Here is an 18,325-nt window from a genome sequence, read left to right as displayed (position 1 = left end):
AATTAAACATGCATTTCTATCACATATTCACATAAGTTCACATATTATATCCATAATTCACTTATTGCTCTCTAGTCACACTAATTAAGGCCCTAAGCCTTATTAGCAAATTTGGGTCGTTACACTTCCCATCCTTGCTCTTTCTCGGGATGGAGCCCATTGGGTATCCATTCAATAAAAAAGTTTATTTTTTTTTCTAAAATTGATAAAAAAAAATATTAAATTTTACTATTAGTATATATATATAAATGTTTATATAAATTATTATATTATATATTTTTAATAATATTTATATTAAAAAATAAATTAAAATAAAATTACAATATAAATAGGGCGGTTCGGACAAACATTCTGTCTCGCACTCTTGCTTCTTTAGGAGAGGATCCCCATGCTGATCCTAGCGCAAGTCAAATTGATATCCCTACAAATAGGCACCTCACTTTTCTATACTTTGCCTTTGTTCTCGTTGCAATTTTGTGTCTTTAGCCAAACACTCTTAATTGTGAAAATTATGTGCAGTATGATTTCTTTTTCTGGTCAAGATAAAAAAAATAGTATTTACTATAATTATTAACAAAGATTTAATATTATTTTTTGAGTCTTGTCGTATGACATGTTTTGAGAGTGTTTTGTTTTGTCGGTCTTTCGTCTTTGCGAAGAGTGTGGGTTTTTGTTATGGCTTCATCTAGTTCGAACATGGATTCTCTCGGGGCAAGGTGGGATGAGTTGCAGATTGGTGATGAGAATGAGAGGGGCTTAGCTTTTGATGGTTTCGTGGACAATGATGATGATATTGATACGAGATGGTGTTTGGTGGGAAGATTGTTGTATGAACGCTCAACGGATTATGACTCTTTCAGAAACGTTATGGCGTCTCTCTGGCGCCCGGTGAAAGGTATGTTTGTCAAGGAGCTCGAGCAAAACAGATATCTCTTCCAGTTTTTCCATGAGCTGGATGTTAAGAGGGTGATGGCAGGCTCGCCGTGGACTTTCAATAGAACGCCGCTGATATTGGAGAGGCTGAGTTTGGGGGGAAACCCCCGCACGGTTGAACTCAATATGCTTGAAATATGGGTGCAGGTCTATGATCTTAAGCCGGGGTTTATGTCGGATCGGGTACTCAAGGCGTGTGGAGCTTATATGGGGCAATTTGTAGAATCTTGTCCAAAAAACTATACGGGTATATGGCGTGAGTATCTTCGAGTTCGGGTCCGGATTAATGTTGAGTTACCATTGAAGCGCCGTATGAAGGTTTTCACGTCCCAAACTGATTTTTTCTGGGCCAACTTTAAGTATGAACGTCTACCCACGTTTTGCTTCATTTGCGGCATATTGGGGCACTCGGAGAATTTCTGTCACAAGATGTTTGATGAAGGCGATGAGAATATGGCTAGACCGTATGGGCTGTTCATGCGAGCTCCGGAACGTAGGGGTCAAAAACAGATCGGTGCTCGATGGTTACGGGACAACATGGCCCGTCCTCTTGATCAACCATTGGATCGGAATATTCCGGTCAGTATAGAGCGCCATACCGGGAGTCTGCGGAGAGAAGGGGCTGCTCTGGGATCACGTGATTCCGTTAATCATGAAGTAAATTAGGGACCAGTTATGGAGCAGGATATGGCATTAAAGAGTGGAGATCGTGGTGCTAATATGGAAAGAGCTATGGAAGTTATGAGGGGAGATTGTGGTGCTAATATGGAAATAATTATGGACGTTATGAGGGGAGATCGTGTGCATGGAGTGGATGTAAATAGGCAAGAATTTTCTGAAGTTAATGTTGGATATGCTGCCAATAATGATGTGATTGGAGAGAGAGAAGAGTTGACCATGGGGTATACTTTCGTGGACCCAAAACGGCGTAGGATGGCTGAGTTGGAAGGAGTGGACCAAGAGAATAGCATGGACTTGGGCCAAGGTGATGGGCTTATGTGCAAAGTTGTGGATCCGAGGGTGCTTTGGGCTGGAGGCCCAATGAAAATATGGGCACTACTGTTGCTGTGATGGACTGTGCACACTCTGATCAGTTAGAAGGGAATATGGCCGTTGTTACTCAAGTGGGCCCACCGGGTTTAGTCCATTTTCGGCGTCTAACTACAGAAGCTACTCATGCTGAAGGTGGTACATAGCTTCAAGGCTGCGAGACAAGTGTGAATGATGGTGCATCTCCAAAAAACGTTCATGGGGCGGGTTCCACCAGTGGGACCCGCCGAGCATTATGAGTATTGTAAGCTGGAATTGCCGGGGGCTTGGGAACCCACGGGTAATTCAATTCCTTAAAGACTTAATTGGTCAAAAGAAACCCGAAATTGTGTTCCTTTGTGAAACTTTGTGTAAGAGGGACAAAGTGGAGGCGCTCAAACGAGCTATTGGTTTTGAGGGGTGTTTTTCGGTGGATTGTACTGGGCATAGTGGAGGTGTTTCACTCTTATGGAAGTTCCAAGATGAGGCCTCGTTACTTAGATTTGATGCTACTCTTATTGATGTGGAGGTCCAATTAGGCGGGCACCCCAAGTTTCGTCTCACTGGGTTTTATGGGGAGCCAAGTCGCAATTTGAGAAGAAATACTTGGGAGAAGATTAGAAATCTGGCGGACATGTCTCCTTTGCCTTGGTGTGTAATGGGAGATCTCAATAATGTTCTCTCTAATCGGGACAAGAAAGGTGGACGACCGTATCCATCTTGGTTGATTAATGGCTTCCAAGAGGTGGTTGAGGAATGTAATCTGGTAGATATGGCCCTTGTGGGTCATCAATTCACATGGGAGCGTGGTCGTGGGACGGATAGTTGGGTGGAGGTCAGATTGGATAGAGCTTTGGTCTCTCACAGTTGGTTTTCGTTATTTGATAGAGCTCGCCTGTATAACATGGGCTCTTCGACGTCGGATCATAGCCCAATTTGGTTGGACTTGGGTTGTAGGAAGGTAACCCCGTATATGTACCAATTTAGATATGAGAATGCTTGGGCTCGGGACCCTTTATGCCGTCAAATCGTGAAGGAAACTTGGGGAGCTCCTCTTTCGAATCCACTACTTCAGAAGATCAAGTGTTGTAGTTCTTCTCTTGCGAAGTGGGGTTGGAATATTACAGGTCGCTTCAAACATAGGATTTCTCGGTGTAAAGCTATTTTGAAGAACACACAGGGGCGGCGAGATGTGATCTCGGTTCAGAAACATAAAGAGACTCAGGAGCGGCTTTTTGAGGTGTTGTCTCAACAGGAAATTTACTGGCGCCAATGGTCTAAGCAACTGTGGCTTAATGCGGGCGATCTAAACACAAAGTATTTTCATGCTTCTGCTAACAAGAGAAGGAGGCGGAATCAGATTGTTGCACTCAGGGATGACGATGGAGTCCTTCGTGACTGGGAGACTGGTTTGGGCTCGGTGATGGTAGAATATTTTAAGAGGATCTTTTCGGCCTCTCAGACGAGTTGGGAGGTGGTTACGGAGTGTATACAGCCGTCTATATCTGAAGAGGTAAATTGTGGTCTTGTGGCTGGCGTTGATGGGGAAGAAGTTAAGCAGGCTTTGTTTCAGATGCATCCTGACAAGGCTCCTGGGCCAGATGGTTTCTCTCCTGGTTTTTATCAAAAATTCTGGGACATCGTTGGTCAGGATATTATCAGAATGGTTCAAGATTTCGTTACAAGTGGTGTTCTCCCAGATTACCTTTCTGACACAAAAATCGTCTTGATTCCTAAGAAGAATTCCCCCGAGTCCATGGGGGATTTGAGACCTATTGCGTTATGTAATGTAGCATACAAGATTATTTCAAAAGTTATGGCTAACAGATTAAAAAAGGTACTTGATATGGTCATCTCAGAAACCCAAAGTGCGTTTGTCCCTGGAAGGCTTATAACTGACAATATCATGGTTGCTTTTGAGATTATGCACTATTTGAAAAGGAAGAGTTCGGGGAAGGATGGCTTTATGGCAATAAAGCTCGATATGAGTAAGGCCTATGATAGGATTGAATGGAACTTTCTTGAAGCCATGATGAGACGAATGGGGTTTGGCGAGTATTGGATACATCTGGTTATGCAGTGTGTTCGCAAGGTCTCTTACAAAATCACGGTTACAGGTCAGAAGTTGGAGGCGTTTATTCCATCTAGAGGCTTGCCTCAAGGGGATCCTCTATCTCCGTATCTGTTTATTCTCTGTGCAGAAGGATTCTCAGCATTGATCTCCAAATATGTTCAGGAAGGGCGGATTACGGGCTGTAGTGTAGCGCGAGGTGCTCCAGTTATATCACATATGTTATTTGCAGACGATAGCTATTTGTTTTGTAAAGCCACTGGGGAGGAAGCGTCCCAAATAAAGGATTTGCTTCATCTATTTGAACTAGCGTCAGGACAACAAATAAATCGCTCAAAGTCTTCAATTTATTTTAGCACCAACACTAAAGCTGAGATGAGAGAAACAATATGTTCAACTCTCGACATTCCTGAAGCAGGGCCTACTAGTCTTTATCTGGGTTTGCCTAATACCATGGGGAGAAATAAATCTGCTTTACTTGGGTATCTCAAGGACAAGATGAAGAAGAGGATACAACAATGGGAGGGTCGTTTTTTGTCGAGGGCTGGCAAAGAGATCTTGATTAAATCGGTGGCTCAATCTTTGCCCTCTTATGCGATGAATGTCTTTCTACTCCCTCTCAACGTTTGTCAGGATATGGAGAAACTTATGGCGAGATATTGGTGGCAGTCGAGTTCATCTGGAGGCAGGGGGGTTCATTGGAGGAAATGGGGTCGTTTGACTGCACATAAAGTTCAGGGAGGAATGGGTTTTAGGGATTTGCATAAGTTCAATTTATCCATGTTGAGTAAACAGGGGTGGAGGTTACTTAGTCGACCCAATTCTTTGGTGGGCCGTGTGTTCCAGGCGAGGTATTATAAAGACAGTAATTTTCTGAGTGCGAATCTGGGATCTAACCCAAGTTTTATCTGGAGAAGTCTATTTGAGGCTCAAGCAACTGTTCGGTCGGGAGTTAGGTGTCGTGTGGGTAATGGATGTGATATTGATATTTGTTCTGCACCTTGGTTGCCTGATCCAAACAATCCATGGGTCACGACAATTCATCCCTCGCTTAATTCAGCCAGAGTTTCTTCCTTGTTGCATGTTGATTCCCTCGCATGGGATGAGGAGCTGGTAAAGGACGTTTTCAATGAGAGAGATGCCGGATGTATTCTTAGTATTCCTCTTAGCCCAAATCGAACAGTAGATACTTGGTATTGGTCGTTTGAAACCTCAGGAAGATTTACAGTTAGAAGTTGTTATAAAGCTCTGCAGAGAATCAAGCATGGTGAAGCATCGGAACTAGATCGTAATTTCTGGAATAGTATGTGGAAGACTCGGGTTCCGCCCAAAGTAAGGGATTTTATGTGGAGAGCTCTATCTGGTTGTTTGCCCACTAATGTTCAACTCCGTATCAGGCATGTCCCTGTAGAAATGGTCTGCCCCCTTTGCCTAGAACAGAATGAGCCGGTGACCCATTGCCTTGCTGGGTGCCGCTTAGTTTGGCCCTGTTGGCAGCAGCTGGGTTTCGATATATTAGCTCCAAGTTCAGATTCATTTCAGGCATGGGTTAGGGGTTTTATCTTTCAACTGAATGATGATCAGAGATGCCGCTTTTTTATGCTATGTTGGGCCATATGGAGGCGTCGGAATGAGTGGGTATGGAGGAAGAAAAAAGGGTCTGTCCAAGAGATTCTCTATGTGGCCGATTGCACTCTTCAGAACTGGATACAAGCTCAAGAAAAGGAGCTGACCCCTATGCCTTCGTTCCTATCTGGTGAAGATGGAGTTTCGTCTTGGAAGAAGCCGCCTGTTGGAAAGCTAAAAATAAATACAGATGCAGCAATGTTTATTGATTCTCAGTGTTTTAGCTTCGCAGGCGTTGCCAGGGACGAAGATGGGAAGGTGGTGGAAGCAATTTCTTCGTGCCGATCGGGAGTGGTTTCGCCGGAGATAGCAGAGGCGATCGGGATACGAGAGGTATTGAGCTGGGTTAAGCGAAAGAAATGGCCGAATGGGATGATCGAAACAGATAGTCTTCTGTGTGTGCAAGCTCTTCGAAGTTCTATTGCTATGGAATCATACTTTGGTGGGATTATTGATGATTGTAAGCTTCTCTGTGAGGAGCTGGGTTCGGTTTCAATTTCATTTGTAAAGCGCTCTGCTAATAGAGCTGCTCATGCAATTGCAAGGGCTGCCTCTGTAATAGCTGACCGTGTTTTGACTATTGAGGGTCTATCCTCTAGTGTATTGGCTATTGTCCGGGAAGAAAGTATTCAATAAAGTCCAATACTTTTATTCAAAAAAACAAAGATTTAATATTATTGTAACAAATATTCCTAGCTTTTTTTTCTATACGTGTAGTTGCATTCTCTCCTACATGAAACTACAGGTTATATACTTCTGTCACCTTCTGGTGCTGAGCTATTGATTTATAAAATGGAAATTGTTGACGCAGATCAGTCCACCTGGATCATCGCCATTGATTTTATTTTTCATTAACAGTGTACACCATGGGATGCCATTAAGCTCAACCCTTAATGAGGCCTTAAGCTAAAAAAAAAAAAAAAAAATTGAGGCGCTATATTTAGAAGAAGAAAAAGAAATGGGCATAGTGCAAAATGATTATTAATGTTGTGTGAAAGTAAGTAAATGTCCATGTTTTTAGTTTTGTAGTAAAATAGCATAATCATCTATTTAGTATCACATATTACAAAATACACCATTTAACAAATTACTATTTTATTCTAAATATTTTAATATTATGGTATATGTATATTAGTTTTGTTTAATTAGTTTTTATTTTAAAGTTATTTTGATTTTTTTCATTTTTTATGAGTTGTTGAATAATATGTCATACCACAAAATATATATACTGAGTTGAAAAATAATATACCATCAAAACTTACAAAATTATTATTAAAAAATGTATATACTATGCTAACAAAGTTATATACTACTATTAAAATGTATATCCCATAATACAAAATTATATACTACAATTATGTATAATAAAATAGAAATTAAATATCACAAAAAAAAAGTATATACCATACTACAAAAAATATATACACTAATTGGAAAATAATATACCAACAACCTATAAAAAACTTACAAAATTAATATAACTTTAAAATAAAAACTAATTAAACAAAACTAATATACATATACCACTATATTAAAGTCATACAGTCCTAAATAAATAAATAAATTATAAAAAATGATAATTTAGGTAATCAACAATATAAAATGGTCATTTATGTACAATTTTAAAAATAAGGACATTAACTTCTTGATGGCTTTATTTTTGGTCATTTCCTATAATTTCTCACAAACAAATTCGCCATTAGTTTGAGAAAAAAAAATTTGGGCCCTATTTTCAGAAGAGTTTTTTTTAAGGATCTTATAACCATACAATTTTAAGTATTTTTATTTTAATTTTTGGGTTTTATTTCTCGTAAAAAAAATTGGGGCTTAAGCTTTTGTCTAATTGACCTTACTTCGGAGCAGCCCTGATGCCATTAACATTAGACTTCGACAGAAGTACTTTTAATTTGAGCTCCACCTTCCACAATTATGGCTTTGGATGATTCTCTCATTTGCTTTATAAATTTAATAGGAACATTAGTTAAATTATATGAAAATATATCGTATCAGCTAAAAAAGGTCAAATACTGCCATTTCTTGCAAAGAAATAGGAGGCTACTTCCTTCGTATATTTGAAATTAAACAAGAAAGTACCGTTCAACGATCAAAAATCCCGCCATATATAAATATATAGTGATATTGATAAAGTCAGTTGTACGATCTGCAGATGGAATAAGGGGCAGCGTCGACAGTAGTAGAATTGGCGATGGAGGCTTTCGAGAGGTTGGAGAAGGCAGTTTCGGGAAGGTGTACAGAGCCAGAGAGAAGGCCACCGGCAACATCGTCGCCCTTAAAAAGACTCGTCTTCGACCACATCTTGCGAATGCTCTCCGGGGATCCTTATGTCGTCATGTTAAGTTCATCATATATGGTCTTTCATTTTCATTCTTCTGTGTAAAAATCAAGTCTTGATATATGATGATGATCATCATATTTTGTTTGAGCTGATCGATTTAGGCTACTGGATGTGAAACAAGAAGTGAATAGGGAGAGGAAGACAGTTCTGTATTTGGTGTTTGGAGACTGACCTCAAGAAATTCATCCGCGAAACTGGACAGAACACCCCTCTTCATATCGTTAAGGTAATCAATAAATAATATTCAATTACAACTTCATTTTATTCTTTGTGATCAGCCAGTAATAAGTAATTATTGAGAAATATTAAACTTAATTGTGCATTTTGCAGGGTCTGATGTACCAACTTTGCAAAGGTGTGGCCTTTTGCCATGGTCACGGGATCTTGCACAGGTTATAATTCATCTTTATAGTGATGGAACTCAAATTTGTGGTGTAGTAATTGTATATATATATACTAAAAACTAGGGGAGTTACTGGTACCGCTGTTGAGCTTTTTCTCTAATTTTTTAGACCGCACCGCATATGCAGTTTGAGCAATTTTTTAAACTGTAATCTGCACCGCATAGATCTCAAACCGCATAAATGTGTGGTGTGAGCGGTTTATACTTATCACCAAATAATTTAACAATCAAACATTATAATTAATAAACATTCATAATACATCTCATAATCATAAAGTATTTAATAAAATAATTAAATGTACAACAAATTAATAAATTTTTAGCAAAATAATAAAAATATAACAAACTAATAATAAAGAAAAAATGTAATATACAAGTAAAGATTTTAGTTAATGATGAATATTTTTAGATTAAAGTAAAATATGTGTTAACATCCTATAAAATATTATATATTTTTTCTAGATATTGTGTGTATTTTACTATATAAATATTTATGCATTAATTTTAAATATGATAAAAAAAGAAAAAAATATAAAAAGTTAATATATATAATGATGCGGTGCGGTGTGGTTTGAACTGCATTTATAAAATTTAAAATTGTAAAATGCACTGTACCGTGCGGTTTGACAAAAATACAAGCAGCAACTGCACCGCGAAGGATTCTAAACCGCAAATTACGGTGCGGTGTGGTGCAGTGCGATGTGAGCGATTTTATGAACACCCCTACTAAAAACTCCATAAAAGTGTCACTCTATATTAGAATAACTCTCGTCCAGTCATACAAAATTTTAGTCACAATTTAGTACCAGTTATAAATAGAAATAAATTCCACATTATAATAAGTTATAATATTTTTTGGTCCGGCTATAAAAAATATACCTCCACATAGTAATAATTGACTCAATATTAAATATATTTATATATAGGTGTTGACCCTCGATTTGGTCATTGACACGGAGTCAAATAAAACGATAGAAATTAGATGAATTCAATTCAAGAAGATAAATGACACAAGGATTTATAGTGGTTCGACCCCAAGTGATGGTAATCACCTACATCCATTTATTGTTCTTATTAATGTAATGAAAACCTGCGATCAGTAAAACACGGGTTTACCAAGTTTCACAAGCTCAATAATAGATACAAAGAATTGCATAAGAACAACAATTTTCTCTCCCAGTCTCTAAAGATCTTTCTCATGAGCTCTTTGAGTCTTATTTATAGGCTCAATGATCTCATTATATAGGACGATGAGCCTTGATTACATTTAATAAATGCATATCTGAATAATAATGGAAATTACACTTTTTACATAAATACAAGGTCAAATATCTCTAGAAAATATCTGACATATTGCGACCAGTCCTGGTCGCCTATGAAATATCCCATTTGCCGTGTGAATTCTCCTCTGGTAAATGGTCGACCAGAACATAACCACTTAAATTGTCATGCACATCTCACGTGCGTACTAATCTTGACACGTCATTAAGTGAATCTTTTTTTAGTAAACAATAGACTATCTTTTACTTACTAAAATTTCATAATAAAATTAATTATCAATTTAAATTGTTAAAATAACTTTGTATATTTCTAATATTATATAAATATGTATATTGTAACCATATTTTTATGTCATTTTCTTTTATTAATGTTTAACATCAAATTTGACATATTTTATCAATTTTTTATTTAATTTAAATTTAAATTTATATATTTTATTTCCAACATTTTATAGATATAATTCAATTAAATTAAATTTATTACAGTAATAAAAAATATGTTTTGCTGGATATATATAATTTGAGGAGTTAATACTTAATAGTAGTGTATTATATGTTTGTTTGAATTTAAAGCTGCAAACAGTGACCCTGTGGTACAGAGCACCTGAAGTCCTCCCGAGTCCTGGGGGCTACTCATTACTCACTGCAGTAGATATGTGGTTTGTTGCTTGCATTTTTGTTTGGTAATCAATAATATGGACTCACTCTCATTTTGATCTTATTGGACTTTGCTCCATACTTTAACAACATGCATGCGTTCATATAATTTGCATATGCAGCTGAGCTTGCGACTCTCATTGCTTTGTGAATTAGCTAGCTTAATTTATTAGTACTATATATACTGTTATAGGTTATTAGGTACTCCCAACGGATAAAATGTTGGCAGGAGTAAGTAGAATGATGCAGGGCATGAGTACCCACAAACCACAATGGAGCCCTCAAAGTTTGTTTGAGATAGTTCCCATTTCCCAACCCATGGATTAGATCTGTTATCAGTAAGGATTAGGATTACATATAATCAAGTGATGAAATCATTTATTGATGCTATATTTCATGTAAAGAGTGTTATTATATTTCCAAAAAAAATTGTTAATGAAATTGTCACTAAAAACAATGTTGTTGGTACAAGTAAAATTTCCTTGAGAAATACTGTACACATAAATTATATGAAAATTTGAAAACTTCATTGAATTAAGTTTTTATTATAGAAAACTGCAAATCTGCCTTTAATTGTGTAGGATAAACTACTATACTTAGCTCCTTCAACCCCACTTTTTCGGTCCTATCACGCCTAGTAATGTTATCTCTACTAATAAGTGGCAGTGGCAGATCTCTTACTTGAAGAGCCTAGGTAGTGGAATGTTGATTTCGTCACTCAAGTGTTTTGGGATAATGAGAGAGATCTTATTCTAAGCTTAGCTCTAATCAATTGACTTAGCACTTTTAAGTTTTCTAACTGTTTCACTATGAAATCCTTTCACAAGGCTCTTATGGACGCTAGGACCTTTAGCTCTTCTTCTAGTTGAAGTGGTTACGAGGAATGGTCTGAAATCATGATTTGCTTGCGGTCTGTGTACTCTTTTGAGTTTTGATTAAGCAGTCGGCCTTTTAATACTAATTATATAGCCCAATTTTATAAAAAAATGGTGGTCGTGATGATGCTACCAAATCCTTGACTTAAAATTGTTTCTCAAATTCATTTCATAATTAAACTTGATTCTAGTATTTTTCTAAAACTACAACATTTTAGCTTACAAGAGACCTGATCATCATGAAACATACTCATCATATAACATCTGCCCAGCAGAATTATTTGCATACATAGTCAAACAACAAGCAACATTTGTAATGTATAACAATCAGATGACAACACACCATGGGAGCGGAGCTGCAAACCATAGAAATACACACATACGTAGCTTAGTTTTATTTAAACGGTTTCTCAAACCCTGCGGCACACATCACCTTCACATACAATCCCCGCCTTTCCATTCTGAACATCAACACCATTTTGACCCTCTTCTTTTACCTTCTCCAAAGCACATTTTGGATGGAGATCAAAGTCACATTCCTCACAGTAGAAAGACCATCCCTTTCCCATTTCATCACAAGCATCGCAGCAATATCCTTTGCGACGAGTCCGCTTAAGCTCATGTTCAGCATGAAGGTCATGTTTCAATTTCTCAGGCCACCCCTTTGCCACTTCTTCTTCCTGTTCCTCCAAATGCTTCAACTGCTCTTCAGTAAATGGATAAGCTTTAGCCCCATGTTCGATTACGAATTCTACAACTTCCTTTGTCACAGTTCGACCAGAAGGGCCAATGGCTATGGCTGTTGGAATGCCTTCAACTTTAAATCTCCGGTTCAGAAGTTTCTTCCTTGAATCTCCGTATGGAAGGGCTAGCCAAGGCATGATGGAGAAGTATTCATCGAAGGAGGACTGGTCAGAGTCACTTGAGATGAAGATTACTTCAAACGCATCATCTTTCTCTTTGATTTCCTGATATGCCTTGATAAGCTTAGGCGTGAATCCACGGCATGGTGGACACCAGTGAGCAGAGAAATAGAGAACAATGTTCTTTCCAACTAGTTCAGAAACTGGCACCTAAAAACCAAAACAAAATGAGAGATAATAAGTACACGCGACTCATATAAACTAAGAAAACTAGAAAAATTCACAGATTTAGTATTTAGAACCAAAAAAAAATATAAGAATAATAGTACCTTAGAACCATTTTTGCCAATTACAAAATCATTATCTCCAGAAACCAACAACGACTCCAGTGTTTGTGATTCCTGTTTTGCTTTCTCAATCTCAGCAAGCGAAGCAAGCTTCTCTGGTGTAAAAGGGTAGGCATCAATGCCATGATCTTCAACTATTTCAGCAACATTGGAACTCACAGTCTTCCCATCCGGACCTATTATAACTAGCGTAGGAATGGTTGAAAGTTCAAAGTAACGCACAAGTTTTTCAATGATCTTATCCTTAAATGGCAAGGCCAACCATGGAATTGTTTCCAATCCTTTCTTGAACTCTTCCTCTTCATAGTTCAAAGATATCAAGACAATTTCAAACTTCTCGCTTTTCTCCTTGAGCTTATTGTAAACCTCGACAAGTGTAGTAGTAAATTCAACACATGGTTCATGAGAACTCACTGAAAAGTAGAGACCAACCGTTTTACCTTCAAGCTCAGAGACAGGAACCTGTCAATACATAAATTAGAATCATTGTTAACGTCCCTCGTTTGTATGAATATGAAACACCAAAGTAAAGCTAGCACAAGAATGTAACTAGGAAAATTGACCTGATTCCCATCTTTCGAAAGCAGATAATCCCGGGAGCTAGAAACCAGAATAGAACTCAAGGTTTGGTTTCTCTTAGCTTCTTCTTCTTGCTCTTTCAAGAAATCAATTCTTTCACGAGAGAAGGGATAGCCATCAACACCATATTCCGTCACAACCGAGGTCCCATTCTCCGTGGAAACCTTCCCATTTGAGTCAATAATGACAAGCTTAGGAATCCCCCTGACATTAAACAACTCCTTCAAGGGTTTTATGGTGTCAGGATCAGAAAAGGGGATGGCAAGCCATGGCATTTCAGAGAAGTAGTCATTGAATGAATCATCATCTCGATCAGAAGACACAAACACCACTTCAAAGTCTCCTTTCGAAGCAATCTCGTTGTAGAGTTCTACTAATTTGGGGGTAAAACGGCGGCACGGACCACACCATGATCCAGAAAAATACAATCCAATAATCTTCCCATTCAAGCTACTAATGTTAACCTATAAACATAAAAATCAACAAAAACCCAACTTATCTTAAACTTTAATATCAACACCATCCGAGTAAAGGGGTTTCTCCCAATATCATGTTTCATCAATACACTCAAACAAGAATTTCTACTAAAACCCCTTGAACAACAGGGGAAAAAGAAAAACATCATCTTATCAAATGGGTTTATTCCAATTTTATTACCGATGAACATTACAAACAAAAAATCGAAACAAATAAAGAAATAAAATTGCTTTAAAACATCGAAGAGTAGAGCGAAAAATCAAACCTGGTCACCATTGTTGCGGACGAGAAAGTCCCTCTCACCAGAGGAAAAAAGAGCCGATAAGTCGTGAGTAACGCCATTAACATCTTCGGTAGCCATGATGATTTCTCTCAACTCACGATTTTCTTGTCTTGGGATAACTTTGTCTCTATAGGGTTCGACTCGAGTGTTATATAAATATATATATATATATGAATAAATTCTGGATGAGCTTTCTAGAAATTTCTTCGTTTAAATAACTTCATTGACATTGACGAGAGATTATCTGTACTTTCGTCGAAGCTTTGGCACGAAGTAACGAAGACCTCGAAGTCAATCGCCTCATAACGTCGTTTATGACGTCACAATGCGACGTAATTATTCTTTTTTCTTCACCTTCGCTGGAAGCACGTGTAATAATTTATTTGTTTTATGCAGGCTCTTACATATGGACAGTAGAATTTTGTTTCCCTTATCTAATCAAATGTCGACACATGGCCAACTACATTTACAGATCTTATCCCGTGGAACTTTATACTTCTTTTTCTTAAGCAAAAAGAAAAAAGAGTTGAAATCATGTTTAAGAAAGAAAAAAAAGAGTTGGCCCCTTCTGATCTGAGTTACTCTTTTTCTTAACCTTAAAATATAAAAGGTCTAGTTTGTCCAAATTAAAAAAACAAAAAAATATAAGAGGTTTTATGCAAATTGTAACCTTCATTTTTAAACGGGAATTTGTGGTATTAATATCTAATATTTACACATTGAATTAGGCAGACATTTGTTATTATATAATTAGCCTATTTTATATTTATTTTTAAAAAATATATATTTTAAATTAGAAAAATAAATTAAAAAGATGTTAGAAACATTAATCAAAGATTATGATTATAAATATATGGTTAAAAAAAGTTAATCTATGAACTTACCCTATGCAAATTGTACCCCCTTAATTTTTAAAAAGCTTCATAAATCAATTGATTATCACGAGTGTCCACGTCGTTTCAAAAAACGACATTGTTCACATTGCTTCTTTATCCACATGTAGTCACTTCATTTTAAATGACATTTTTTATCATTATGTTGTTGATATAATTCGTGGTCGCTTTCGGACATTATTGTCGTTTTTCATCATTATATAAAGAACTTTATTTTCTTTGTTCTAATCAATGTCGTTATATTACGTTATGGATGTTTTCAAAAGAAACCCATTTTTAGGGACCTCAATTTCCTATATTTTTATTGTTGCATTTTTTACCCTTTTAGCCAAACAATTGATAATTATTTAGGTCGTGGTAAAAAAATTTATTTTGAATTTTTTATACACAAAAATAGAATATATATTTTTTATGTTTTTTTATTTTATAAAAATAAAAATATATTTAGTGACTATTTTTGTTTTTGTTGTTAAAAATAAAAAATAAAAATGTGTATGATAATAAGGTATTGATTTGAAGAAGAAAAAAAAATACAAAAAGTCGAATGCGGTTTAAAAAAAAATCAAAAGTGAAAAAATTTTATTTTCAAAATTTAATGAATTTTAATTAAATTATTTTACAAAAATAAAATTACTAAATACTGTTTTATATTTAATTGTTAAAATTTTAATTTATTAAATAAAAATCTATTTTTTTAAATATTACCAAAGAGCATCTTACTAAAAACAAATCAATTAGAACATAAAAGCAACTCGATCCCCCACCAGGCCCCACCTCTGAATAGTTTATGAAAACAAAGCATGAAAACAATATGACCAGTCACATAAGGCGAATAATAAATGAATCTTAGAGAGTATTTATACTTTTTTGTGTAGATTGTGGTTTAATTATTTATTTGGATTTTGTATTTGCATAAATTATTTTTTGGACTCTATATTTTATAAAATTGTTAAAATAGAATCTTAAACTTAATTTTGATGAAGAAAAAATTGAATATAATAACACAGTTTTTAAGTAGAATGATTTTATTTTTATTATGAATTATTAGTTTGATAAATTATCTATGATTTTAGTTGAGAAAATATTAATTAAAATTGGATTTAGAATTCTTTTTTAATTATTTTATAAAACATGAAGTCTAAATAAATAATTTATCAAAATACAAAACCCAAACAAGTAATAAAAAAAATCAAGAGGTGCAAAAAATTATAGGCCATCCATGAAATATAGAATCAATGTAACGGTATAGAATAAATGGATAGATATCTATCTTAATACACGATGAAATTATATGCTTGGGGATCCTCTGTCAACATTTCCTGTCTTCTTCTCTGTCTACCGAATTAAATTATGACACCTCATCAATTCATTTTATTATCACGTGCTTGATTTTTTCAGCTATCTAACGGGAAAAAGATTCCGTTAACCATTTAATAATTTGAAATGTTTAACAATAAAAAAAAGTTAAGAAAGATGTCACACAAGTCAAGAGCAAGGTCTACGAGTCTCTTCTCTTTCCTATGTTTATTCTTTTATTTATTGATTGTATAAAAATCGTCATTTATTCTTCCTAAACGATTTATGCTTTTTTTTTTTTTTTTTTTTTGTTATCTTTAAATTTATGTTTTGACAAATTATTATAAAAAAAAAATTTAATATAACAATATAATAAAATAATTTTGTTTTTATTTTGAATTATTAATTTGATAAATTATTTATAATTTTAGTTTAGAAAATTTTGATCAAACTCTAATTTAAAGTTTTATTTGAACTAATCTATAAAAAACAGAACCAAAAAATTATTTTTTAAAACATAAAATCCAAACTCATAATTAAATAAAATACATATTTAAAAAAGGTCCAAACTTTTTTTTTTTTTTAATATTTTTCATATTTTTCTTTCTTTCTGGTTTTACTTCTTTTGTGGTCTCATAGTCACTCATATCCTAATGGGAAAATTACATGAAATATGTGATTTTTTTTAAAACTTTGATAAATATGGCATGTTTTTCCCCTAAGTTTTGTATGGCATATTTTATTTATTTATATTTTTATGGGATTTTTTTTCCATATTTTTGTAATTTTATTAAAATATACTATATAATTTCAATATTGATTTTTTTAATTACGGAATATTTTTATTACTATATTTTTTTAATCATATTTAAGTTAATAATATATATACATATATATACAATTAATTACATACATAAAACCATATAATTTTTTCCATTATATATATACATATATTATTGCTATTATTATTTTTATATGTATATACATATATATAAGATTATAAAATAGTACACATTTATATATATATGGATGTATTATTATTGTTATTATATTAATTTTATATATACATTCAAATATGAGGTGATGAGAATGACTTTCACTAATTGTGATGATGATGTCTAGTTATGTCATTATACATATGTATGTTTTAGATTATTTGTTGGAGATGTATATATGTCATTTAATTTCATTTTTAATAATAACTGATTACCACTATAAAAATAAATTTAGATTTTTTAGTAATGTGGCAGTAATCGGTTACTACTATCAATTTTAACTGTCATGGCAAGTACTCAAGGAATTGTAACTGGTTACTGACAGATTTGGAAGAAAAAAAAACAGATCAGAATACATCTAGTAAATAAGAAGAAGGTAACTGATTACTCCTATTAAAATAACTGATTTGATAACTAGTTACTGAGCCAAACCTAGAAAAAAAACTTAAAAAAAAATTAATGTGAGAAGTAGTAGTAGAAGAAGAAGAAGGTGGTAACTGGTTACCCCTATCAAAATAACAATTAATTTGTAACTAGTTACTTAGCCAAATCTTTAAAAAAAAAACAACTACATCTGAAAAACAAAATCAGATATGCAAATAACCAAGAAGAAGAAGAAGATCAAAGAAGGTAACTGGTTACTTAGGTAGTTTTATAAAGAAAACCAAATCTGAAAAATAAAATCAGATTTAAAAATAACACATGAAGAAGGAGATTAAATAAGGCAATGGTTACAACTAGGTCCATAAAAAAACTCAGATTTGAAAAATATTATAAAATCGTGACAGTAACTGGTTACTTAGGTAGTTTTATAAAGAAAACGAGATCTAAAAAACAAAATCAAATTTAAAAACAACCATGAAGAAGGAAATTAAATAAGGTAACTAGTTACAACTAAGTCTACAAAAAACTCATATCTGAAAATAAAACAGAATCATAATAGTAACTGGTTACTTAAACAGGTTTATAAAAAAAAAACCAGATTTGTAAAAGAAAACCAGATCTGAAAAGAAAAGAAAAAACTGATCTGAAACAACAACAAAAATACAAAAGAACGTAAAAAAGAAGAAGAAGAAGAAGAACGTGAAAACGAAGAAGAATACGAATCGGAGATGGCGGGGGATGAACCGAGAGAGTGAGACAGAGAAAGGAGAATCAAAAGGAATTTGGGAGAATTGTGACAGGGGCATTTTGGGTACTGTCAAAACTTATGGCATCATTTTAAAATGATAAAAATGCCTAGCATTATTTTGAATTACACCACCCCATTAAGCATAAAAACTCAAATTTCCCAATTGTTGTAGGCTTGTGAGAGCTTATAGTGATAGAAATAGAACAAGTCTTTCCATAGCTTTTGAAGGA

General features: G+C 34.6%; 2 protein-coding genes across 2 annotated transcripts; one reads left to right on the top strand and one right to left on the bottom strand.

Moving 5' to 3' along the window:
- The first annotated feature begins 696 nt into the window (after window positions 1–696).
- Window positions 697–1,599, top strand: LOC133823643 (uncharacterized). Its single transcript, XM_062256499.1, has one exon. The coding sequence runs from the start codon at window positions 697–699 to the stop codon at window positions 1,597–1,599; it is 903 nt and encodes a 300-aa protein (XP_062112483.1).
- A 9,868-nt stretch (window positions 1,600–11,467) lies between these two features.
- Window positions 11,468–14,003, bottom strand: LOC133822108 (probable nucleoredoxin 1). Its single transcript, XM_062254335.1, has 4 exons — window positions 13,762–14,003; window positions 13,004–13,483; window positions 12,423–12,902; window positions 11,468–12,303 (listed from the first exon to the last, which is right to left on the bottom strand). Exons 1-4 carry the CDS (start codon window positions 13,855–13,857, stop codon window positions 11,641–11,643), a joined length of 1,719 nt encoding a protein of 572 aa, XP_062110319.1. The 5' UTR covers window positions 13,858–14,003; the 3' UTR covers window positions 11,468–11,640.
- Window positions 14,004–18,325: the final 4,322 nt, after the last annotated feature.

Source organism: Humulus lupulus, chromosome 3 (assembly GCF_963169125.1).
Source record: "Humulus lupulus chromosome 3, drHumLupu1.1, whole genome shotgun sequence".
In the NCBI taxonomy this organism is placed as follows: domain Eukaryota; kingdom Viridiplantae; phylum Streptophyta; class Magnoliopsida; order Rosales; family Cannabaceae; genus Humulus; species Humulus lupulus.
The sequence above is the reverse complement of the archived record's forward strand: the minus strand, read 5'-3'. Positions and strand labels throughout refer to the sequence as shown.

Excerpts from the sequence above, each read along its gene's own strand:
- LOC133823643 (XM_062256499.1), top strand. The coding sequence starts at position 697 with ATGGATTCTCTCGGGGCAAGGTGGGATGAGTTGCAGATTGGTGATGAG.
- LOC133822108 (XM_062254335.1), bottom strand. The coding sequence starts at position 13,857 with ATGGCTACCGAAGATGTTAATGGCGTTACTCACGACTTATCGGCTCTT. Across the intron at positions 12,903-13,003 it reads TTTCGAAAGATGGGAATCAG|GTTCCTGTCTCTGAGCTTGA; the intron begins GTCAATTTTCCT and ends ATGTATTGACAG. Across the intron at positions 12,304-12,422 it reads TTGGCAAAAATGGTTCTAAG|GTGCCAGTTTCTGAACTAGT; the intron begins GTACTATTATTC and ends TTTGGTTTTTAG.